This window comes from Thamnophis elegans, chromosome 7, assembly GCF_009769535.1.
Source record: "Thamnophis elegans isolate rThaEle1 chromosome 7, rThaEle1.pri, whole genome shotgun sequence".
In the NCBI taxonomy this organism is placed as follows: Eukaryota; Metazoa; Chordata; class Lepidosauria; order Squamata; family Colubridae; genus Thamnophis; species Thamnophis elegans.
In genome coordinates this window covers 53,977,738-54,004,924 of record NC_045547.1, presented here as the reverse complement: position 1 = coordinate 54,004,924, position 27,187 = coordinate 53,977,738, and the positions used below count along the sequence as shown (strand labels likewise).

Genomic DNA, 27,187 nt, shown 5'->3' with positions numbered 1-27,187 from the left:
ATTTAGCAGGCCCAGGGGAAAAAAAGTAGGTAAGGCCACTTTATAGCTAAATTTGATACCATTAAAAATTAAATAGGATTAAAATCTGTGGTTTATAATTTACCCAGTTGTGCAATGTCACCCGCCCCACTCCTTTCGCAGTAGCCCGCTGCACCAAGGGGGCATGTAAGAGGGAGGGGGAAAACAGGAGGAGAGGTTCAAATCCAGATTTCCACCCGGATGCCTCCCAGATGGGCCCGAAGATTCCGGCCAGGGTGACCACTCTGGCGCTGCCTATCATTCCTGCCGCTCCCCGGGGAGGTGGGGCAGCTGCGTGGAGATGCATCTGCCTTTTGCGCCCACCGACAAGATACGGATCCCAACCCCGGGCGTAATTTGATTCCTCTCTTCCCTGAGCTCACAATAACACCCTGTCTCACAAACCAAGAGCCCATCAGGCCGAGTTTGACGGAGAGGCTTCGAAGAAACAAGCCAGCATATATTTTTTTCCAAACAAAAAACAAAAAACCCAGTCCGGAGCTCAGCTGAGCTGAGGCTGTTGGATGAAGCCGTCACCAACGCGTTTCCCCCTCCTCCCCCTCCCCCGTTCCTTCAAGACAGGAAAGGAAATTAGGTCCGTGGGCCACATCCAGCCCAGCCAATCAGGCGGGAGCAGCCGGCGAGGCCCGATCCTGCCTTCGCTGGCAAAGCGAGTCCAGGCAGCAATTATTAGACAGAGGCGGGTAGAGAAAGACGGACGAGCAGAAGCCCAAATGAACGGAGACAGGCCAACTCATGCATTGACGATTGGGAGGGAAGGGGGGGGGAGAAACAAGGTGAAACGAGAGCGTCAACCAGTTCCCCACCCACCCACTCACTCTCCACTGCCGCTCTCCGCATTTTCTGGGCGGGGTCTCGCAGTCGCAGGAAGGAATCCCCTCTCCAAGGGATCCCCCGAACATGGACTTGAAGAGCCGTGCTCTTCAAAACAAGTCTGGGGAGGTCCTTTGCAGGCGGCCAGTTCTAGCCGCCTGCAAAGGACTTCCCCACGTTTACTTTACAGAAAACTCTGCGCGGCAGATAGAATCTGCTGCGCGGGCTTTTCTTGCGACGTGCGCGGCCGCGCAGGCGCGCACCTTAGAGGGAACAGTGCTGCTGACTGCCGGCTGCCTGCAATTTGGCAGCTCAAATCTCACCAGGCTCAAGGTTGACTCAGCCTTCCATCCTTCCGAGGTGGGTAAAATGAGGACCCAAATTGTTGGGGGCAATATGCCGACCCTGCTTAGAGATGTCTGTAAAGAATATATAAGTCTAAGTACTAATGCTATATATTTTCGCAAATCATATTTCTTTAGCACAAATTTCCTTTTGGTGCCATTTGCTCAAATATATAAATCTGATTGAAATTATAAAGAGATTATTTGGGTTTCATTTTACCTCCAAGAAACTGAGATTGGGATCTTCCCATTTTATCCTCACATCAATCCTAAAAAGTTATTTGATGTGAGAAAGTGATTGGTGTCAATCAATTAATGGTTCCAGGGTTGAGTGGATACTGCTATCTAAGGAAGGTTGGATTTTCCAATTTCGAAACTGTACATTTCTACTCACAATACAGTTGACCTATATTGTAGGTCTGTTCTCAAGGAACATATATTCTCAAAGAATATATTTTCTTCTTTTAAAGGGTCATATTACAATATTATGATTTTATCATATGAAAAAATTACACCAGAAATTAGCATGATTAAAATAGTGAGATCCACAAAAAACCTGTTTCCATATGATAAGCTTATTATATTGGTGTTCTACTAGAAGACCATCTGTTTGCATGATAAGAATGCAACAGTTAGAAAAGCTAATCTGCAGCATTATTTTTATGGATTCATCTTATCTTTAGATAGAATTGTATATACAGCAACAAACAGCACACCCTTTTAGGCTACCTGGCTTACATATTTTCCTCAAGCAAGCAGATGGACATGGCTGTCAGCTATCAGCTGGGGCCCCAGGAGAACATTCAATCATTTCCATAATGAAGAAGGAATGTTGTCGGTCACTGTGCATATAGTGCAGGGAAGCAAGGATTGAATGCAGATGCTTAGGTGCATAATATAATAAAAGAATATATGCACATGACAACCAAATGATAAAATCTACAATGACAACTGAAGAGCTAGAGTTAAAGAATACTGTATTATATGTTAAGCCACTTTCCCTTCATGTTTTTCAGAAACTCTGTATATTTGACAGCTTTGGAACATTAGTGTTTGCAGTGTTTATGGGGATTTGGGGTAAGCTAACTTCTTTGTTTTGCATACTGAGGTGATTAATTCAATAAAATGGGACAAGGTGTCATTTATGCTTATGAGACACCTCAATTGTTATTGCAGAATTCGAATAATATTTGAATTTGTACAAAAATAGACAAAGCCTAAGGTTTTGGCATGCAAAAGGAAAACTGGGGGCATATGCCATCAGTTTCTCCTGCGCAGCTCTGTACACAGAAATTAATCAACCTAAAAGCTTTCAGTAGATATAGTGTATACCTTTTTGTGATGAAAATTATCAGTACTTTTGATCAGTGATGTCATCAAAGTAAACAAACCCACGTGCTGATTACGTCATCAGATCATGCCCCTAAGCAGAAGTGACGTGTGCAGCCCCCACCCTCCTAATATGACGTGCATAGCCCTCCTCCCCAGATGTGATGTGCATAATTGAACCCACATGGTGCAGGACTCACAAGGTCATAACCCTAAACGCATATGTTGTATTGGCCTAAGCCCATCGTGATAAGCATGAGTAGCCCTAACAGATAAGGGGTGGTGCAAGATCCTAGCCCTATTTTTTCAGATAAGACGTGTTGAACCTAACCATCAAGAAAGATGCCAAGCCTCTGGGTACATGATTAGCTTAACCCAAGACTAATTCTATGGACATTCAAGGGGGTGGGGTGGGGGTTGTGAAATAAAAAAAAAATATTTTTTTATATCTAATCATTCTAGCCTAACGATGGCCAAAAGCTGGGGAGGGGGGAGCACCTAGGGCCTGCATTTAACCCCACTTTTTTTTTCTAAAAGGTATTTATTTCTAGGCGGTTTTAAAAACATTTCCTCAAAGGCAGGGGAAAAAAACACAGCCCCTTTTAAACCCCGTAGCTGGTTTTTACCTTTGTAAAATCTAAAGACACCTATTTTGCCAATTGCACCCTCGATCCTTTCCAGTCAGGCTTCAGACCTGGCTGCAGCACAGAAACCGCTTTGGTCGCATTGACTGATGATCTCTGGAGAGCCAGGGATGGAGGCCACGCCTCCATCCTGGTGCTCCTTGACCTCTCGGCGGCTTTCGATACCATCGACCATGGTATCCTTCTGCGACGACTGCGGGAGGTGGGGGTGGGAGGCGCTGTTTTACAGTGGTTCTCCTCTTACCTCTTGGACAGGTCGCAGTCGATGTTAGTTGGGGGGCAGAGATCGACCCCTAGGCCCCTAAAGTATGGGGTGCCGCAGGGTTCGGTCCTGTCCCCCCTTCTTTTCAACATCTACATGAAACCGCTGGGTGAGATCATTCGACGGCACGGGATAAAATACCACCAGTATGCGGACGATACTCAGTTGTATCTGTCCGCCCCGTGCCAACTCAACGAAGCGATGGATGTGATGAGCCAGGGTCTTGAGGTTGTTAAAGACTGGATGGGGGTCAACAAACTTGTGCTCAATCCAGAAAAGACCGAGTGGCTGCTGTGTTTCCCTCCCGCGAATTGGCCAAGTGTTCCATCTCTCAGGCTGGGGGGTCAAACTGTACGCCCCTCAGACAGGGTTCGCAACTTGGGAGTCCTCCTGGACCCACAGCTGACCTTCGAACATCATTTGTCAGCTGTGACCAGGGGGGCATTTGCCCAGGTTCGCCTGGTGCACCAGTTGCGTCCCTACCTGAACCGGGAGGCCCTCACAACAGTCACTCGTGCCCTTGTGACCTCTAGGCTGGAATACTGCAATGTGCTCTACATGGGGCTGCCCTTGAAGAGCATTCGGCGACTTCAGTTAGTCCAGAATGCGGCCGCGCAAGCGATCGTGAGTGCACCTCGCTTCACCCACGTAACACCTATCCTCCGCGAGCTGCACTGGCTGCCTGTTGATCTCCGGGTGCGCTTCAAGGTGCTACTTATCACCTACAAAGCCCTTCATGGTAGTGGACCTGGGTACTTGAGAAACCGCCTACTGCCAATTACCTCCACTAGACCGATACGATCGCATCAATTAGGCCTCCTCCGAATTCCATCATCCAGCCAGTGCAGACTGGCAACTACCCAGAGGAGAGCCTTCTCGGTGGCTGCTCCGACCCTCTGGAACGAACTCCCCGTGGAGATTCGGACCCTCACCACCCTCCAGTCCTTCCGCGCCGCTTTAAAGATCTGGCTATCCTGGCTGGCCTGGGGTTAAGATTCTAACCCCACCCGAATTGTGTGACTGTTGTGTTTTCTTTTTAATATGTTGTATTGTCTTCATGTTGGAAAATTGTCTGTCCTTCCCCCCCCCCCTTTTTGAACTGTGAGCCGCCCTGAGTCCCCCCAGGGAAAAGGGCGGCATACAAATAAAGGGAAATACAAATACAAATACAAATCCTCATGTAACCATTTGAAGCCCACCTACAGGAAAAGACAAGGAATATTAACAGGAATATTGAGATTCTCAGTGTGCTCTATATGTAACAACCTTTGAATCGCTGGAGCTGAATACCTTTTCTGTGTCTTGCGATAATTGTCCAAAGGCTCTAAAGCAATGGTATTGCTTTTCAAATACATGAACAGGTACTGTGCCATGCAGGCAGAAGCCAATGTGATATATTGGAAGGGGTCAATGCATTGAATCTCCTCAACAATATCTGCCCCCGACTCCACTATGGCACTTACGTTCATTTTCATCACTTGATCCTTAAATCGAATACAGGCATCTCTTAATATATCTACACCCTGTATGCCAGCCAGAGCCTTCTTTGGTTTAAACACAGTACCTCTATTAGCAGTGTGCCATTTCAGGAATTCTTTTCTCTCCCCGGGCATCATGGTTTCTGGGCTGTAATACTTGGTTTCAGGGAGTGGTCCCACGTTTGCAGAGCTAGGGGCTTGTAACTGGGGCATAGAATGACATATATCTTCTTCTGGTTGAGATACAATCATAGAATCACAACTAACACTGTCTCCTGGGGATGCAGGAAGTTCATCACCATGCATTTTTGCAGGCTGGCTTTGGTTAAACAAACAAACAAACAAACAAACAAAATGTTATCACCAACATCCCTAATAAACACAAACAAACAAACACACACACACACACACACACACACACACCTTTAGTTTCTAAAAAATAATACTAATAGTTTTGTAGTTGGATAAAATGCTAGATATTATACCTCCTAACATCATTTGTGTTGTGTGGCTTGTGGAAGGCTGAGGGGTCATGTCATGCTGGGGCCCATGGTGCTCTGCGGGAATAGTGAGATCCATAAATGGCTGGTCGGTCTCCCATTCTGAAGGAAAAGAAAAACCCCAATGGCTAAAATTGTTGCAGAAATGTTTATAAGAATCTAAATGTATGAAAGTATGAAAGACAAATACCTTCATATACCCTCAAACATTCTGAGTCTGTCAATTCATTCTAGTGAAAAAAAACAGTTAAACAAGCAAGCAAACAAGAATGTTATTAACACATTTTACATCTAAGAGGGGTCAGTGTTTCAAAAAAAATAGCCATAAAACTACAACTGTAGCTTCGCTGAAACATTCTGAGTCTGTCAATTCATCCTAGTGAAAGAAAATAATCAATCAAACAAACAAACAAACAAGCAAGCAGACAAGAACGCTATAAAAACCATTTTGCATCTAAGTGTTTCAAAATTAGGCATAAAATTACTTACAATAGTAGCTTCCATTCTGAATAGGGGTCTTCTTAGCAGATCAAATGGCTCCGGAGGTAGGGATATGCCAGAAACCAGCAAACATGACTGGACAAGTATGGGCCCGACTTTTATACATGCTGGTGACATCACAAATTAATCACATCGGAAAAGGGGAGTTCTTCACACCTTTTGCAAAACTGTTCACCTTGCCTACCCAGGAAGATGCATTTGAATAGTAGATAATGTCACAAATTAATCACATCAGAGTTGGTGAGTTCTTCACACCTTTTGTAAACACTGGCCAGCAACACCCCCCCCCCCCCAACATCAGGAAATCCCGAATGAGATTATATATAATATCACATGAGCTTTGATTAAACTGTATCTCTGTGTTTAACATCTAACAAGGTTAAACAGGAGGGTCAGCAAAAGAAAAAAAACATAATATATCTTTCATGTGATTTGTAAAGCACATTTTATTATAAATTTCATAGTGGTTTACTGCTCTTCTTGATACACTGTATGAATGTCTTGAGCTTACCAAGGGAATCTCGGGTGAAATATAATTTATTCACTTTGTCAGAAATACTGATGATGATCCACAGAACATGCAGCATAGAAAGTCTAATATATAAGTTGTTAATAAGCTCCGTTTCACTGTTACTGTCCACATTATCTTCTGATTTTAAACAGCCCATTAAACAATGGTGTAATATTTTAATAACACACGCTTTCAGAACCTGTGGCATACTGACATTTTGAGGCTCCAATGTTTCTAAACCAGGAAATAAGGTAGAATTAGATTGGCTGTTTCAACTAATCAAAATACTGTTTTCTTAATTTTTATATTTACTTACCATTTGATATTTTGCAATAACAAGGCTTTATAAGTTCATTCTCTTCAATGAAGCCATGTAGCTCAGGTTTTTTCTTATTCTATGCCCACAGTTGGGAGATTTGGGGGTCAAATTTACATCAAACAAATCTCCATCTGAGATTGCCATCTTCAAGAGACTGTTGGAATTAAGGACTACCTGCACAAACTACCCAGCTCTTGTAATGACAAGTCCTTGAGCCTTGTGCATGCCCAGAATCACCGGGGGGATAACATGCCCAGACATGTTCCTGACATGCCTCTGCGCATGCCCAGAATCACAGGGGGTGGATGAGTGGGTATGACATGCCCGGGCATGTCCCAGGCATGCCTGAACAAGGCTCAACCTCTACATGCCACCTGGCTGCTTGCCTCTTGTGAACATTTTAATTCCTGTTAATATTCCTTGTCTTTTCCCGTAGGTGGGCTTCAAATGGTTACATGAGGATTTGAGGGTGCAATTGGCAAAATAGGTGTCTTTAGATTTTACAAAGGTAAAAAACCAGCTATGTGGTTTAAAAGGGGCTGTGTTTTTCCCCTGCCTTCAAGGAAATGTTTTTAAAACCGCCTAGAAATAAATACCTTTTAGGAAAAAAAGTGGGGTTAAATGCAGGCCCTAGGTGATCCTTTTTTCCCATAGTTTTTGAGGCATTGATTTTAAAATTCCACAAAAATTAAAACCATCATTAGGCTAGAATGATTAGAAATTTTGCACCACCCCTTATCGGTTAGGGCTACGCATGCTTATCATGATGGGCTTAGGCCAATACAACCTATCCTGTTAGGGTTATGACCTTGTGAGTCCTGCACCACGTGGGGTCTATTGTGCACATCACATCCAGGGAGGAGGGTTATGCACGTCATATCCGGAGTTGGGGGCTGCGCATGTCACTTCCGCTTAGGGGCATGATCAGGTGATGTAATCAGCACGTGGGTTTGTTTACTTTGATGACATCACTGATCAAATGTACTGATAATTTTCATTTTAAAAAAAGGTATACGCATTATCTACTCTTCTCAATTTCCCTGGTTAGCTCTCCATGGTACTCCTGAAAAGAGAGAGAAGAAAACAGATCTGAATCTTGCAACAATCTTTCCCTGTACTTGCAACTCTTCCTTTGAAAAATGCCTAGAACAATGTGTCCAACCTTGTTAAGATTTCAACTCCTAGAATTCCCCAACTATTCCATTCTGGAATTGCTTCAATACACATACAATATATCCTTGATAGAAAAAGACTTGTTACAATCAAATTGCTAGTTCATCTTTATCTCTTCAAAAAATAAGGCACAGGTAATTGAATTTACAAGCTAGGAAAGATGTAAGTGAACATGTTTTGAAAAATCTTTTTTTAAAAGAGTGGAAAAAAATACATAAAATGGCATGGAATTGCTGCCTGTGGCAACAATTTGACTTTCACTCATACAATATGTATTGATTGTTTTTCTTGACTTATTTTTTGATTAGTTAGTTTGTTTTTGGAGTTTTGGAAACGACGCCAGGCTGAATTAGAATATGAATGGGACACGGTTGAGTTTTTAGAGCAAGAGGAACACTTACGTCCAGAGTATGAGGCAAAATGCCACCATATAATAGTGAATGAAATTACACAGGTACTTGTATTTACAGTTTTAAACATATTAATTAAAAAGATAGTTTGAATGAATTCACTCAATTCTTCTTTTCTAATTACCAGGGCTGCGTGTGTATAGTTGTACAATCTACAAACATGTTGCAACAGAGGATTATTAAGTTTCAATAATGCTGAGCAAAAGGCAGCTTCTTAGAAAACCTCTTCTCTTGACTTCTTCTACCACAGTCTAGTTTAGTACACTATGATATTTTTCCTCTTTTAACTATGTAAAAAGGTAAATGGTGGTGATAGAAGCAGCATCTCCTTGCCTCTTCATCTGCATTGTAAAAGTGTCAATTAAGGGGGCAGCAGGGGTGTGACCTTTAGATCACAGTGTCCAAAATGATCAGATCTTGCCTTTAAAATTACATGGGAAATTGGCAGTAGAACAGAAAGTGTAGGCCACTTGCTTCTTGTGTGAACTATGTTCCATTTACATTTTTTTATTTATATGAGTTGAAGTGGCACCTGGATATGCAATGTTGCATAGCAATAAACTTCTTTCAGGTGCCAAGTTTGGAGTTTTCCTGGATCATAGGCTCTTTCATGGCAGAGTTCCCATGGTAACACTGCTGGTATGGATATGGTATCCTGCTTTGACCACAGAATAACAGTAGGGGTGATGGTATTTGAAGTTAAAAATGGGCTCTTCTGACTTTTGCTAAGCAAATCACATATGAGGGAAAGAGACAGAGAGACCATGAAGATCTATAATTGCTGCTATCTCATTTAGATTAATATCTCCCATGCAGCAATGCCAGTTTACTTTCATTCTGGTGTGGTTGTCAGGTGCAGAAACTTGGGTATAAGCGCACGTATTGGCCATAACATGATATTTCTACTATTGTTTATTACCATCAATGGTTAATGGTAATTGCAAATGGTTGCTCTATGTGGCAGTTGCTAAATATGGACTACCTGTATTTTAATCTCCATCTTTAAAAACTTAAATAAAACTGCTGTGAAAAAAATGTATAAATGTATTTCTCCTTTTTCTTCTCTTTTTTCTCTCTTTCTCTGTTAAAGCTATAAAAACCCTTTGTTTTTCTTAATTGCTTCATTATAGCAAGAATATACTGAACACAAAGATTATTTTGGGTACCTGTCATATGCAAATTATTACTATATTCAATTTCATTTTGCTAATGATGGTCTGTGCTAAAATAAAGTGTATTAGCACATTGCATTTTTCTTATTGTTTGATTGCTAGATTTGCATATGAAAAATAATTATTCCAAAACATATTTTTATTATAATGTAATAAATAAAATTAATAAATTAATGTAGAAATGAAATAAATGTTTGGAAATAAAAAACTTGCGGTTAATAAAAAACCAATTTCCATCAATTAATGAGATACAAAGAAGAAACAACTAGACAGGTTTAAAGTTTCTAGTTTAGAAATTAATTAGAATGTAAGAAAAATTACATGTTATATACTTGTCCTAATAATCCTGTTTCAATTAACTTGTTTATACAGCAAGAAGAGTATGTTCCTTATACAACCTGTGGAAAGTATGTACGGATCGTCTTCTGTGCAAGTGCTGTCTTATTCTGGGTAAATTTTGTTGGTTCATACTATTTAGAAAGCATTAATTTCTGCTATGATAGCTCCTTGAAAGAGCAAAATTATGTGATCACTATTAAAATGAAAATTACTGCAATAGCATAATTGTTTCTTTTTACAGATTGAAATAGGAGGTTTGCTTTGGAATACAGCACTCCATGTAGAAGGCCAACATAAACAAACTAGTATGTGTGTATATGTGTATGTACACACACATATACACGCACACACACGTATTTCTCAACTTATGACAATTGAGGCAAAAATTTATATTGTTAAATGAGAAATTTGTTAAGTGAGTTTTGCCCCATTTTACAACTTTTCTTGCCACAGTTGTTAAATTAGTAACATAATTGTTAAGTGAATCTGGTTTCCCATTGACTTTGCTTGTCAGAAGTTCACAAAAGGAGATCATATGACCCTAGGACACTGCAACCGTCATAAATATTAGTCAGTTACCAAGCATCCAAATTTTATTCATTCATTCAATAGTCATAAGTGTTTTTTTAGGGCCATTGTAACTTCAAATGGTCATTAAATGAACTATTATAGGTTGAGGACTACCTAAATATACCTACATGCACACACCTACATTTTTTTTTATTGCTAGACCACTCATGATTGTTTCTGGGGTTTTGTCTTGTTTTTTCAGCTTGATTTCTCAACTTCATACCATTTCTTTATTTCTCTTGATATACTGAGACTTAGAATAACTTTATTGTCACTTTGAATATACACTAATCGGCAAACATTAAAATGAAATTTTGTTGCATGCAGCTCTCAAAGGGTCTCCAACTCTAATATACACTACAGTTAATTTCATGCATTACATGGACCATAAGACACATGACAGTAAAGGTTTTATGCAGTTAAACATATCACATATGTACAATAAAGGGGGTTCTGCTATTTCCATAATACAAGGACCTGGAATTAGATATAATTCTACGCCTTCTGTACAAAATGCTCAGTTTTCACCTTATAACAGAAAAAGGAAAGTTAATTGCAACTGCATCATACAGTTGATTCTTTAGAAACACAGTACAGCAATCTTTGCATTAGCTGATTTAGTTGTGTTTGTGTGTTTATAAGTAAATGAACAGATGTTATGCTTTGCAAAATAGCTATTTGCTCTTCCAATTTGTTCTCAGGAAAAATGTTGTACTTAGAAGTCTCTATTTTAAATTTTAGTGTAGTGTTTTCTTAAATATTTTTAAATGTTTTATTAAGCTCATAATTGCATGCAGTGAATGCAAAGTGGGTGATTTTAAAGATAAATCATACTCCTTTTTTCTCTATTTCTGTCTCTTATTTATTTGTTGCTCAATTTGTGTGGTTCAGTATCAAAAATGCAAAACTTTTCCCAAATAGATTTGAGAAATTGTCTTTTTCCAAGCATATTTAGGAAAAAATACCCTTGTTCGGATAGCCAGTTTGGTGTAGAAATTAAGGCATGAGGCTAGATATTGTGTAAACATGAGTTCTGGTGCCACTTTAGGCACAAATCCCGATGGGTGACTTTGGGCAGTCATATCTTCTCAGTCCTAGGAAACAGGCAAGGGCAAGCCACTTTCAAAATGAAAAAACTTCAGAGACCTTTCCAGACAGTTGGCAGGAATCATTGACTGAAGGCACACAGAGTATCTTTTTATCGATGATAACAAGTGCCTCTTCATTTCAGTTAGATAATTTTTAATCTTCCATATTTCTGCTTCAATTAAAAGTTAAGAGACTATAAGCTGACCATGAAAAATATTGTGGAATGCCCAAGAGAATAGCTTCAAATGTGTGTTGGTGTGTGTGTGTGTGAGTGGGACCTAAATTGAAAAATGACTTTCAAAAAGAAAAAACATTAGAAAAAAGAGTAACAACATAACAGAATAATAGAATAACAAAGTTATAAGGAACCTTGGAGGTCTTCTAATCCAACCCCCTGCTCGAGGAGAAACCCTATATCATTTCAGACAAATAGTTGTCTAATCTCTTCTTAAAAACCTTCAGTGTTGGAGCACCCCCAACCTCTGAGTGTAGGAACACAAATTTTGGAGCACGGAGAATAGAGCACGTACAACGTAATTATAGTTATGTTTCATGTTGTCATTTCTTGGGGTAAATTTTGGCTATCGTTGAATAGATTAGAATAAGTCTGTGGTGAGTGACATGATGCCACTTACACCAGTGACTCATGGTTTTCAATGGGTGGCAAATAATTTTGTGTTTCTATAATACAGTTCTCACTAAACTAAAAGCAATAGATTCAGGGTGCTAAAATGTTTTTTTTCTTGCAGTTTAGGAGATGAATTCTAGAAAGAAATATAATTTCTCTTAATGATGAGAGAAATGAGTCTCTTAATGATTTTTTTAAAAAAATGATATGCTTATGAAGGTAGTTGTTATGTTTAGGAAAGTATGTAAGAAAGTAAGAATATATCTTTTGCCTTTTCCTTTTAGATTCTGCTCATTCTTGCATCTGTTGTTGGCATAATTGTTTACAGACTTTCTGTTTTCCTGGTATTTTCTGCAACACTGCCAAGGCACATCAATGGAACAGACACAATACAAAAGTACCTGACTCCACAATTAGCAACTTCAGTATCAGCTTCAGTGCTCAACTTCATCATTATTATGATTCTGAACATTATCTATGAGAAAGTAGCAATCATGATTACTGACTTTGGTAAGGTTATCATAACATTCTATACAATATTGGGAGTAAAATGTATTAAGTACTACCAGTAACCTGCGAAAAATAGCTTCCAACGTTAAAAAGTAAATTCCTTAAAGCAGCATCAACATTTTGCAGGCAGGTGAAGGAATCTAAAAAAGATTGAGTTGTTTTTGTGAATATCTTACTGTGCTGTCTTCATCTTTATGCCTGGTCTAAATCTCTTCTTCAGAATCAATTTTTGAAGTGTGCACAGTTAGCAATAGCAATAGCAGTAGCACTTAGACCTATATACCACTTCATAGTGATTTATAGCACTCTCTAAGTCAAAGGTCCTCAAACTATGGCCCGAGGGCCAGATACGGCCCACCGAAGCCATTAATATGGCCTGCGAGGGACCACAAGGCTGCCCCAACCACATTGCCCCACCTATCCACCCGACCCAACCACCTTTTGGAGGCCGAAGAGGCCAAAAATGGGACACACAGAGTTCTCAGGAGGCTAAAAATGGGCTGGTTTTGGGTGGCAGAGTGGTTCTGGAGGCCAAGGAGGGAGGGAGGGAAGGAGGGAGGGAGGAAGATGCACATCCACCCCAAGGCAGCCACATCCCTTCACTAACTTGCTTTTCTCCCCCAGGAGCATAACAAATTAAAGCTTAATTTGTGTGTATTGTTTACTGGATTGCTAAATTGCCCATGCCCAAGTAGCCACACCCACCCAGTCACATGACCACCTAGCCATGCCCACCCAGTCACATGACCACCTAGCCACACCCATCCAACCCCCCCAACAGTCTGAGGGACAGTGGATTGGCCCCCAGTTTAAAACGTTTGAGGACCCCTGCTCTAAGTGGTTTACAGAGTCAGCATATTGCCCCCAACAATCTGAGTCTTCATTTTACCAATCTCAGGAGGATGAAGGTTGGGTCACTCTCAGCCAGTCATGATCAAACTCCTGGCTGTGGGTGGAGTTAGCTTGCAGTACTGCAAACTGGGCCATTGGGCCATTGTGGCTCTTAGCAGAATGCCTATGCTAAATGATGCTAGCCAGAACACACATGTATAATATCAGTTGATCACCTGGTAAAAGAAGAAAAGATAGTAACATAGTAACAATACAGTTACTATGTAACAGTAATAGTAACAGTTACATATTTGAATAGCCCAAATAATGTTATTTAAGCTATAACACAATATTTTTGCCAAAAAATTGCTCTTGGATTAACAATTTCTCTCTCCTTTGCTTGTAAACTGCAGAATTACCAAGGACGCAGACTAATTATGAAAATAGCCTAACTACGAAGATGTTTTTATTACAATTTGTCAACTATTATTCTTCATGTTTCTACATTGCATTCTTTAAGGGTAAATTTATAGGTTTCCCTGGTGACCCAGTTTATTGGTTGGGAAAATACAGAAATGAGGAGGTATGAATGAATTAATCTTGTTTTATAGGTCTATTTCAACTGATAACTATTAAGCTGATGGCACTTTTTTCCTCTTCACCTTTTTGGACTATGGCATTCTATACATACATTTATTGAGAAGGGAGAAACCTCTGCGTTCAGGTGGATTTGGCAACTGTAGGTGGATAAGGTGGGAGGGTTTGGCATTGCATGGAAGAATAACAGAATTGGAAGAGACCTTGGATGTCTTCTAGTCCAACCCCTTGCTCAAGCATCAAACCTTATACCATTTCAGACAAGTGGTTGTACAATTTCTTCTTAAAAACCTCCACTTTTGTAGACTTCTAGACGTATGTCATTCCACTAAGTAATTCTTCTAAATGTCAGAAAATTTCTCATTAGTTCTAGGTTGGCTCTCTCCTTCATTAGTTTCCATCCATTGGTTCTTATTCTGCCTTCGGGTGCTTTGAGGAATAGGCTGACCCCCTTCTTAGTGGCAGCCCCTGAGATATTGGAACACTGCTATCATTTCATTAAATTAGACATACCCTGAAAGCTATTGACATTCTCAATCACCCAGGTCATGGTGGAAGAAAAGCACCTTTGGGATGGATGTATCCTGCAACCATTTTTCATATGTTTTATGAAGCCCCCTATTATCTTTATTGATCTTCTCTGCACTCTTTTCAGAGTCTCAACAACTTTTTATACTGTGGTGACCAAAACTGGATGCAATATTTCAAGTGTGGTGTTACCAAGGCATTATAAAGTGGTAATAACATTTCACATGATCCCGAATCCATCCCATTGTTAATGCAGCTTAGAACTACATTTTTGGCAGCTGCACCACACTGCTGGCTGGTATTTAAGTGATTGTCCACTAGTTCTGCAAGATCCAGTGGTGGGATTCAAATAATTTAACAATCGGTTTGCCCAGAATGAGGTTGGCCATTGTGAGTGGGATGGCTCATCTCCATCCTCCAGCTCCACTGCACATGTGGGATGAGCCTCCCGCAACGGTCAACATGACCCTGGGTGAACCAGTTGTTAAATTACCCCCCCCCCTGCTATCAAAGTGGATCATGGGTGCTGGACTGCAATGGAGAAATGGGAAATGGAGCGGCTGGCACAAATGGAGGAGGAGGAGCAGGGAAAAGAAAGAGGGAAAGCAGCCTCCTTCCCTGGTGCCAGCTACTCCATTGCCTGTTTCTCTATTTCAGCACAACGCCGTGCTGCGGAGCTTGCCCCACCCACCACCACCCAGATGCCTTTGTTTCCCCCAAGCATTTCTTTGCCTACTTGATTTCCAGCTCTGTCATGTTTCTCCATCATATTTCTCACCATCATGTGCAGGGAAACAAGTTCAACCAATCAATTCCAACTTCTTGCAGAAAAAAAATAGATCTTGTGAAGTTGGAATTGATTGATTGAACTTTTTTTTAGTCCCACAAACTTTTTTTTCCTTGCACACGATGGCGGGAAAGACGACAAAGAAATGCGACAGAGTTGGAAATCGGGTAGGCAAAGAAATGCTCGGGGGAAGTGAGGGCATCTGGGTGCCAGGCAATGAAATGGGCCTGTCCCTCTCCATCAGTTGCCCAGGCCCACCACAGGGAAAGCCAGCATATACTGGCACTTAAATATGGTGGCATTCCAACTCTGGCCAGGAAGGGGAAGCTGACATGGGCTCTGCAGGCAGGACACCCCTTCACTTCAGCACCCTCCCTGACCCTCTGGCACTCCACCAGCGCTTTGGCCTTGGGTTGCCACTTTATGCACAGGCCCTGCAAGCCAGGTCAAGGCCCCATGGATGGGCTAGAGGAATTGAAATGGACACTATTCAGCTGGTTTGCTGAACTCACAAAAAATTAGCTACCGGTTTTACTGAACCGATGCAAACCGGCTGAATCCCACCACTGCCAAGATCCCTCTCATAGTTACTATTATTGAGCCAGGTACAAGCTATTCTGTACTTCTGCATTTGGTTTGTCTTGCCTAAATATAGAACCTTACTTTTCTCATCACTGAAGTTTATTTTGTTAGATAGGGCCCAATGTTCAAGTCTGTTAAGATCCTTACGTATCGTGAGTCTATTTTCTGGAGTGTTGGCTATTCCTGCCAGCTACGTAGTTGTCAGCTGTAGATTTGATGAGTTTCCCTTCTATCCCTTTGTCTGAATCATTTATGAAGATATTGAAGAATACTGGGCCTAAGACAGAACCTTGAGATACCCCATTTCTCTCCATTTAGATGCAGTTCCATTAAAAATTACATGAGTGCAGTTGGTCAGGCAGTTAGGAATCCATCTGCTGGTGATGCTGTCTAAACCACATTTTTCTATCTTATCAAGTAGTAGGTTGTGGTTTTTTCAAACAGTAGGTTGTGGATTTTTAAAAACTTGTTCCCAGCTGTTCTTTCTTTTTTGAGGGGGCAGAGGAGGGCTGGTGTCAAGGAATTATCTTCCCTTTGGTGACATTACATTTAAGAGGTGTGGTGGCGCAGTGGTTAGAATGCAGCATTGCAGGCTAATTCTGCTGGCTGCCAATTACCAGAAGTTCCGCAGTTGGATTCTCACTGGCTCAAGGTTGACTCAGCCTTCCATCTTTCTGAGATCAGTAAAATGAGGAGCCAGATGGTTGGGGGAAATATGCTGACTCTGTAAACTGCTTAGAGAGGGCTGTAAAGCACTTTGAAGTGGTATATAAGTCTAAGTGCTATTGCTATTTCTCCCTGAAACATAAATTTGTAGACTTGAAAGTGAAAACTATGCCAGCAACCAATTTTGAGCAGAAAGAAAGGAATTAATTATTCCTCTGCTATTTTATTTTAAATGTTTGCAACTTTTCACGGGACAGGCACGCTTTTGCACAATTTGTCCCGTGTCCCAGGGCGTTCTTAAAAAGTCCCGATATTTGTGACCGGACCCGGAAGTAAGCCTGCCCCGCCCCCAGCCCTGTATACCCGTCCCAGCCGACTGGTATTTTGTCCCTTCTGTCTCCCCGTTGCTCAGAAAAGCAACTCTGGGAAGGTCCTTTGCTAGCAGGCAGGTTCTAGGACGCCTGCAGCCACCAAAGGACCTTCCCAGAGTTGCTTTTCTGAGCAGCGGGGAGACAGAAGGGACAAAGTACCATCCGTTTTCCCCGTGCCACGAGGGCAGCAGGAAGACTAGGACAAGGATCTCCTCTCGGCTCCAGCCTGGGAGAGAAGCAGCAGAGAAAGGTAAACCAGCATTTTATATTTTATTTGCTTTATTTGTTTTTGGCCCAAGCGGGGTGGGGAAAACACCTTGCCAGAGGCTGCTGGAGAACTCTTTCCGAAGAGAGGGTTTGGGAACTGGGCGGGCGAGATTGGAGTGGGCAGGCGGGGAGCGTACTTGCTCCCCTTTCCAATGGCCTGCCTTTCCCCACGGAGCCTATGGACGTGGCTGCTGGCTGTGCAGGTGGCCTGGAGGGAAGCCCCGAACCTCCTGGCGTGGACCTGGCATTGGAGATCTGCGTTTCCAAAGCATAACATTATTTCACTCCTCTCCCATTTTTTTTTGGGGGGGGGAGCTACGAGAAGTGAGTGGTGGCCACTTGGGGAATATTTGTGTCCCTGGGAGATCTGTTCTTCCCCACCCCTTACCTCCGAAGGGGAGGACAGGCGTGGGAGAGAATGATAATGATAATGACCGATTCCCTCCTGTTTCTGCGGGTTTGGGGGGGGGGAGAGAAGGTAATTGCAGAGCCTGGACTGAAGTTAGGAGGCTGACTTGCTACAATAAGCGGTGACCATTATTTGGAGGAAGAAAAAAAGGTAGCCGTGCGATGGAGATTTGCTCTTGCAGAACTTGCATCATCTTTTTTTTCCAAAAATTTTTTTAAAAAGCCTTTTAAACATTTTTATTCCTAAAGGCAAAAAAACCCCATGAGGCTTGCTGGAGAACGGAATGAAGGTGACGTGCGAGGGAGGGGCGGGGTTCCGTGGTGGAGGGAGATGTTGCTGAAATAATTCCATCTATCAGGAACTCAGAGGTGGGTGGGGAGGTCAGTGGGAAGCCTTTGCCGGCCAGACGCCAGGCGTAGCTCTGAAGTTGCTTTCCTTTCTAACTGAAGCAACAGATGTTTCCCTTGCTTAACATCTCAGCGTTTTTCGCATGGGGCAGGCTGCAAGAGGGAGTGAGTGAAGACCTTTTCTGGATTGCTGCAAAGCAAGTCTGGGGAAGTCCTTTGCGCTGGCTAGAAAAGGTCTTCACTCACTCCCTCTTCTTGCAGCACGCCCCGATGCGAAAAACGCCGAGATCAGCGCACTTGGGGCTGCTGCTGCTGCGATGTCCAGGGGGGCTCAGCTGGTCTGAGTAACATGAGGGATCGCCCTCATGTTACTCGTCTTCCCGGATGGGCTGGTAAAGGGATAGAAAAGGTTTTTCGCCAATCCCAGGTTTCAGCTTCTTGGCCTCATTATCTCTTTCCAGCTTCTTTTGTTCAGCCTGTAATTAAGGTTCTTTTTTATGTCTTAGGAAAGATCACCTGGTTAAAAAGAAGGAAGAGGCTCCGCTGGTCCGGAGCCCATCTGAAGGTTGGGAGGGAGGGAGAGACACACAGAAAGACAGACAGACAGAGACACAGAGAGACACACACAGACAGAGTGAGTGATTAAGTGAGTGAGTGGGTGAGAGAAGACAGACAGACAGGCACACACAGACATATACACACAGAGTGACAGAGAGAGAGGAAGGGAGGGGAGAGAGATAGAGAGATAGTGAGGGTGGGAGGGAGAGAGACAGAGAGAGACACACAGAATGAGTGATTGAGTGAGTGAGTGAGTGAGTAAGAGACAGACAGACAGACAGACACACACACACACACACATATACACACAGAGTGACAGAGAGAGAGGAAGGGAGGGGAGAGAGATAGAGAGATAGAGAGAGAGGGAGGGAGGGAGACAGAGAGAGACACACACAGAGTGAGTGATTGAGTGAGTGAGTGAGAGACAGACAGACACACACACACATACACACAGAGTGACAGAGAGAGAGGAAGGGAGGGGAGAGAAATAGAGAGAGAGGGAGGGAGAGAGCTTTCAATTTGTAGGGATGTAACCTCGCTGTTTTTGCCTGCTCTCAAAAAGATGAGAGGGGAACCTAATTGGAGGGGAACCCACCTGGGAATCTCAGTACTGTATATTTAATAGGAAAATATTAAAAATTGTCCAAAAGCAACAATGACAATTTCCATACTACTGCTAAGAAAATTACGACACATCAATAAAATTATAGGAGCTGAGTTTAACTCAAGAGAAACTTTTCTAAAGGTAGACAGTTATATAACAATTCCACAATTCTGAAAGAACAAGCTTGTTCTATATGAAATTTAATGCTACAGCAGAATGAAGTAACACTGAAGATAAGTGCAGGTAGTTCTCAATGCACGACGACAATTGAGCCCAAAATTTATGTTCTTAAGTGAGAAATTTATTGAGTTTTGCCCCATTTTACAATTTTTCTTGCTACATTTGTTAAGTGAAAAAAAAATTTTTTTAATCACCCCCCCCCCTCAATGGTGTCCCTCTTTACCAATGTTAAAATCTGGTCACCTTATCCTAAATCCAGCCAACAACAAGAAAACAGTCAGTTGAAGTTGTCATTTTTATATTTTCTTATCCAACTTCTGAGTCTGTCTCGTATTTTATGATCAGAATTCTTGATAAAGCAAAAGGGAGAGGAGCTAAGATGGAGGACAGGCAGCAATGGCTGTAAAGAGCTGTTCCAAAAGTAAATTAGGTTTTTTTAAATCTATATATACAGCTCAAATTGTAAACTCAATCTACGAACTTTTATCGTCATAAATAAGGTTGACTGCCTGAAATAATACCCTCACCACCCTCCAGACCTTCCGCATAGCCTTAAAAACCTGGCTGTCCCGACAGGCCTGGGGCTAAAGACTTCAACCCCACCCGAATAGTATGACTGTTGCGCTTTTTAATGATGTATTGTCTTTATGTGTGTATCTTGTTTTGTTTTTTCCCTCCCCCTGGATTGTGAGCCGCCCTGAGTCCCCTCAGGGAAAAGGGCGGCATATAAATAAAGTTAAAATCCAAAAAATAAAGTTAAATAATCTTTTGCAAAGTTTGTTAGGAGCCACCCAAATACTGCAGAAGGACTTGGGAGGATCATCAAGGATAGATATGGGATGTCTAATTCAGAAAATGAAACTAGAGAAGGGCCTTGTCTTCCGTCCAAAAATGTGAACACTCATAAAGAAAACACTCAATCAGGCAAAGACTTAGAGATGACCAGTATAACTACAGTCTGCACACTAACCAGGTTACTTTGCAAATATACAACAACAGAGTGATAGAGGGTGTTGACCGGAGCTATTAGGCTGTCCCTGAGCCAGCTGCTCCACTGTTAATCCACTCTGATAGATCTACTACATGCAGAATGGCTGCCACGAGAAGGCAATGTATGATAATTCTCCTACCGTTCAAGCAGCCCACAATTCCTTCTATGCTCTTTAGAATGAAGCCCTTTCTGGGCACCTTTTCAATATTTCCAATATGGGTACAAAGTGTACCAACTCCTGAAACAGCGTCACCAAGAGGGAACTGTTGCTTTAAATCCAGGCTCCAACAGCCCTCACACAGCTAAGCCTGCAGCTGAATTCACCCTGAGAAGGCAAAGGAGTGATATACACACTGTGTTACCCACAGCTGCAGAAAGTGCTGAGGATGTTCCGGAAAAAATGCTGATTGACCTATTCAGTCATTGCTGGAACCTGAGCAAGTTAATATTATTCAAAGAGTGGATGATCTAAAAGAGGCTCTGACAACAACTCAATCTACAGCAAAGCATCTATTTAATTTGACTCCACTAATCAATCAACCTTGTGACAATATATTTAACCAACAATCTGCCTTTAGCTCAATAGTAAAAAAAGGTAGTGTCACACAGGCTGACAGTGGGGTAACTGCACTGACTGACCCAGACTCTGAGAAACAGCTAAAAGACAAAGGGCTTCATCACATAATGATGTCGACAAACTCTAAGGATACAATCCAGCTTCCATCCTCATTTGACTTAGAAGTTCCCAACACATCTTCTCACAAGATGAATCCTCAGCTACACCCCTCCAAAAATGGACGTAAATCTACATTTAAAGATATAAGCCAGAGTACCTGGCAATTTTAAAAAAATCATTCTTGGAGCAAAGGCAGAGGCACACTGGCAATCAAGATATAGAGGAGCAACAACAAGTTCTGCAGCCCATGAAGAGAAATATCGAACCTCACAACAACTGTGTTTATATGGGAAGCATAGATGATATCGACCCGGCTTCAACGTCAAGTTGACATCCAGAATTGTTACCAGCTAGCCAACCAACCAAGCCAGACCATCTTGCCTCTGGGAACCCCATACAGATAATGACCTGGAATGTAGCTGGCTGGAAAGGGATGGTTGATAGTGAGCTTTCTCCTTAGATTTGATGTCATAGCCTTACAAGAAACCTGGTTAACCAAAGTGGACGAACCAGTACAACTGCCAGGCTTTCAGAGATGGGCCTCCCCAGCCCAAAAGACAAAAAACGAAGGAAGATCCGCTAGTGGGCTATAAAGCAAGAGTTGCAATGGCAGGGAAGAAACTATATAACGAAGATAAGTATTCATACTTCCAGCTGTCAAATTTGAATATGAAAAGTTCAAGTTAATACTGGTAAATGTGTACATCCCTCCAAACACATTCTGGTATAACTCTGAATAATGGATTGGCTTGGAAGTTATCCTAGATGATATATCTGTATTGTACCTTCAGTCCATAGTGGTATTACAAGGAGAGTTAAATGCTAGGTTGGGTCTCTCTTTGTATGAGCTTGCCTAGAAGAAGGGAGTCCCAGGGGAGTTTTTTGATAACCATCCTCAGTGGCTTGAGAGAGACTGCAAAAGTAATGCTGCTGGCCTGCTCCTAGTCTCCTTAATTTTTAAGGGTAATCTCCAAAATCTTGGGAGGTAAGGATAAGAATTACATGTATCCTTACACATACCACTCAGTCAATTCAAGCAGTGCAGTGGATCTCTTTTGTGTGTCTAGAGATAAAATCAACCTCTTTTCGAAGGTCACAGTACATGTTAGCAACAATAGCTATCATCAGCCTGTAAGTGTGACATTGCGAGGTCACTCAGATTTAAGACCATATAACATGGTTGACAGATGGCTCACCAAAAAGGTAGAAGTAGCCCAAAATAAAAGGTTAATTTGGCCCAAAGTTGTTACTAAGACAATATTAAAAGGTAAAGGTAAAGGTTCCCCTCGCACATATGTGCTCATCTCTGTTTCAAAGCCTAAGAGCCAGTGCTGTCAGAAGACTTGTCCGTGGTCATGTGGCTGGCATGACTAAACACTGTAGGGACATGGAACACTGTTACCTTCCCACCAAAGTGGTCCCTATTTTTCTACTTGCATTTTTACATGCTTAAGAACTGCTAGGTTCGCAGAAGCTGAGACAAGAAACAGGAATTCACTCTGTTATGTGGCGCTGGGGATTCGAACCATTGAACTGTTGACCTTTCTGATTGACAAGCTCAGTCTCTTAGCCACTGAGCCACTGCGTCCCTTAAGGCAATATTAGATTGCCGTAAAACAGAGAATGCTACTAAGTGGGCTAGAACAAGCCACTCGTCTATTACTGACTGGCCTTCAATGCATTCTCTGATCTCTGTAATATTCTGAAGAAACACCTAACAATGAAACCTGCTACAAAAAGAAGACCTCATTGGTTTCATCCTGAATGCCAGCGACTGAAAAAGAAATTGAAGGCAGCCATGAGGCTTGCCCAGAGGACTCCTACTGCTCATATACAAGCTGAGATGTTGCACACAAGAAGGGAATATAAAAAAATATAACATTAAAGAAAAAAGTTTTGCCATTTCAATCTAGTCAGAACTTCAGTTGGCTGCCAGAAGTCACAACCCAGTAATATTTTGGCACTCTGTAGCAGGTGTCCTGAAGGAACGGAGATTTGCATTTGACATACCAATCTCTGCTGAGGACTGGGAGAATTATTATCAGTGTTTGTTTGCTTCCACAGAACCTGTAGAGAAACTACCTTTAAGCAATGATCTAATAAACCCTAGAACTCCCCTCTCCTTGGCCATCAGTCTTGGAAAAGGTGATACGATTCATCATTAAAAAATTAAAGAGCAATAAAGCCCCAGGTAAGGAGTTTTTACCAGCAGAATTATTCAAGAAATTTCCCAATTAGTGGAATTCAGCATTGGCAGGTCTTTTTACAGACATAAATAACGCCTGTCATATGTCAGATGGGTGGAAGATGGCAATAGTTGTTCCCATATATTAAAAAAGTCAATAAAAGGGATCCTAGTAATTATAGGCCCATTAGCCTAATTGACATTGCAGCAAAAATATATGGTAGGTACCTTTTGAATAGAATTGAAATCTGGGTAGAGGAAAACAATATCCACACAGAAAAACAAGCAGGTTTTAGACAAAGCCAAACTACTATTGATAACTGCCTTGTCTTGAACCATCTAATTGCCAAATATGCATATAAGAGGAGGCCCCTGTTTTCTGCTTTCATAGACCTTACAGCAGCATTTGATATGGTAAACAGAAAAGTACTATGGAGTAAATTGATATCTCTTAAAATAGAACCTAGACTCCTGGCTTTGATTATTCCTGGCCTTTACACAAGTACCTGTTTGAGTGTGCAGTATGGGGTTAATGGGGCTCTGACTAACAGGATTCACACAAATAAAGGGGTAAGGCAAGGGCGTATCCGGGCCCCATTATTATTTTGTTTATATATCAATGACTTGCCAGGGTTAATGAAGGCTCCCATGGTACACATGCCAATGACCCTAAATACTTACTGCAACAGCTTGCTTTATGCTGATGATATGATTTTACTATCATATACACTAGTAGGGTTAAGTAGCCTATTAAGAAGATTCAGCTCTTACTACCAGGATAACTTCCTAATCATCAGTAAATCTAAATAAAAAATAATGGTTTGGAAAACACCATCAGAGACATAAGTAGCAATTAGATGGGAACCAATTGAACAGATTAACACCTTTGTATATTTAGGCATAACTTTTTCCAAGACTGGATCTTGGGCTTGCCATCATCAATGGAGTGCATTTAGAACAAAAGCCCATTTGAATTTGCTGCTTAAACTAAAGAATCATGGTTACCCAGGCTCCCTAGCCCCATTAATTAAGGTTTATAAAGCTAAAGTTACCCCTATGCCTATATGGAGCAGAGGTTTGGGGTCTATAGTCAACCACAGTCCTAGAACAAACACAGTCCCAGCACTTGAGATGTATTTTGGGTGTAGAGCCAAGAACATCTGCTGCAGCAGTTAGAGCTGAATTGGGAATTCATACAATTCATGCACTATCCAAAATTAGAGCATATAACTACTGGTGCAAAGTCAATGAAATGAGATAGACTCCCCAAGTTATGTCTCCTAGAGCAAATAAAATTACAATCACAAATCTCCTGGATCACCAAACTAACAAATTTTGTAAGAAGCTGTTGTCTTCCTGCTTCTTGCATAACAGGAGAACAACTCAAAAAAGAGCTGCCCAAGGAATTAAGAATATAGAAGCACAAAATGATATAGCTATCCTTAGTAAGGTGGGTAACTTGAAATGGTTGAGTAAATACAAATGTACTTTTCAAGTAGGCATCTATTTGAAGTTACACCTGCCAAAACATCTTAGGGAGATATTTACGTGAGCGAGATTCGAACAGCTTGACACAATGGTCAGATATGGCAGATTCCATTCTATACCCTACAATGAGCAGCTCTGCATTTGCGGAGCAGCAGAGATAGAAGTCCTATTTGACTGTTGCTTGTATAAGGGAGTGAGAGACAGATACCTTGGTCTATATACCAAACAAATGACCCATTGGGATCCTTACATCAAAACAACATTTAACACACCACAGTACTTAAACAAAATGGTTCAGTTGAGATCTGCATATGTGGAACTGATTGGGGTGACCCCGAAGTATAATTTTATCATATTTTACCTATATCTTAAATTATTGTATTGTATTCCAATTTCATTTTAGACTGTATTTTATTCCAATTTCATTTTAATTTGTATTTTATCAAATTCCACTTTATATAGCTTTTATCAAATTTTAGTAATAATTTGTTTTTGAAACTTTGCACTTTGATATGGCCCAAGGGCTAATCAATAAAGATTCAATGTCAATGTCCAGAATTCTCCTGATCCTGAGGATATTGTCTTAAACTTGGGGTTAAGAGAGTGAACTAACTCTCTAATAAACTGTTCACACAACATTGAAGGAATAACGATATGAGGAATTTTGCTGAGATTAAATGTAACCTAATCTCTAGATTATTAAAGCAGGTTGTTTGTGTGTATCGGAAAGTTGCACAATATGGTTTTGTGTGTGTGTGTGTGTGTGTATGTATATGTATATATGTATATAGAGATATATAAAAATGTAATATCATGAAGCTATAACACAAGCACTAAAAATGCTTCCTGAAATGCTCAACCACCCGCCATAGGCATTGTGGTTCTACTTTAACACCTGGATAAAAACCTACCTCTTTACTGGGCAGTATACTGAGGACAAAGAACTAAACTCATTACCTTGCTTGCAAAATTCATTAATCTGAATTAATTTGAAGGACAAGTGATGAGCTTTGTTATTATATCTTTTAGAAAAGGGATTAAATAAAAATATCTGTCATTAGTTAGAACTAGATAGGACAAGCAAGCAATATATTATTGAATTATCAACTTTGGGAAGCAACAACACAACTATATATCTATGATGATTCTCAGTCATCCAGGTCATGTTTATCCCAAATATGCTTTTTCAAAAAACAACTAGCCTTTGTTTTTCCTTGAAGATGTTTCACTTCTCATTCAAGAAGGTTCTAGGGCTTGTGTAAACAAGACAGTTAATTAATCTGTCTCTTTTTATATTCTGACTTGGGATATGAAATTTCAGGCCAGCTAATCTCATTACTGAACATTAAAACTGAAGAAATAGATTTCTAGCATTCTCTAATGCTCAGTTTAAAATGCTATGTTGCAGAAATTATTGTCTGAATAGTTGGATAAAATTGACTAAATACAAAGCAGAGTTTAGTATAAAACATTTTCATAAACTTAGCATAGTTTAGTTGAAAAAAACTATTATGAACTTCATATTTTTTGCAGGGAGCAAGTTATAACATGCTTTATTTCTGCCCCCCCTCCCCACTTCTTTCACACTTAGTGTGATCCAGGTGGATGTCTTCTTGAGCTGACAACACAGCTGGCAATAATAATGGGAGGCAAAGCCATCTGGAATAACATTCAAGAAGTGCTTTTTCCGTAAGTAAATAGTATTGATAGCAGAAGTTGAAAGAAACCCAAAGAACTTATTTGCACTGACCAAAAAGCAATCCCTGAATTAAGAAAGAGAGCTTTATCAGTAAAATAGATTTAATTGTCAAATGCTCAGAAAAACAGTGAAGATCAAGGAAATATTCAGAAAAGAAATAAAGAGAATTAAAGGATTTTTAAGAAATTAGTAGTACTTCTATATCTTGTACTTACCTTGAAGTCAACTAAATCTATAACTCAATCCAGGTAACCTAGATGGCAACAAAAAGAGATACAAAAAACCATAAGCTATTGTTATCATTTTGTGGTCATCTGAATCTTTGCAACTCAGAGTTGACAGCTAATTTGGGGTAATTTGGGATGATGTTGAACATAGAAATTATAAATGAATTGCTTTATTTTTTTCAATTTGAAATAGATGGATTAAATCCTCCCAGTGTGGGGAAAAATTGAAATGTTTAGCTCTACTGTTTTGAGGAACTTTGGGATCTATAAAGAAATGCTAATAGAGTTCAAATGTTACACCTCTACTCTAGCAGATAGAATAAATCTTGCTAATTCTCCAAATGTACAGGTGGCTTAAAAATCTGATTGGAAGATGCCGCTCAGCTACACAATCAGAAACTATTGTTCCTCGCTGGGAGCAGGACTACCATTTGCAGCCCATTGGCAAGCTTGGATTGTTTTATGAATACCTTGAAATGGGTAAGCCAAGCAACCATTTTATTTCTTGTTGTCATGTTATATATTAGATCAAAGTTTGCTTCACAGATTCTGTTAAACAATTA

General features: G+C 40.9%; 1 protein-coding gene across 1 annotated transcript in view; it reads left to right on the top strand.

The window, feature by feature from the left end:
* The window catches only part of ANO6 (anoctamin 6), a 136,488-nt gene that overhangs the window by 80,203 nt on the left and 29,098 nt on the right, over window positions 1-27,187 (top strand). The window contains exons 13-19 of the mRNA XM_032221836.1: window positions 2,213-2,273; window positions 8,222-8,367; window positions 9,868-9,945; window positions 12,406-12,631; window positions 13,876-14,045; window positions 26,290-26,387; window positions 26,974-27,104. Of these exons, the coding sequence (XP_032077727.1) occupies window positions 2,213-2,273; window positions 8,222-8,367; window positions 9,868-9,945; window positions 12,406-12,631; window positions 13,876-14,045; window positions 26,290-26,387; window positions 26,974-27,104 (910 nt within the window). The remainder of the gene's footprint in view (window positions 1-2,212; window positions 2,274-8,221; window positions 8,368-9,867; window positions 9,946-12,405; window positions 12,632-13,875; window positions 14,046-26,289; window positions 26,388-26,973; window positions 27,105-27,187) is intronic.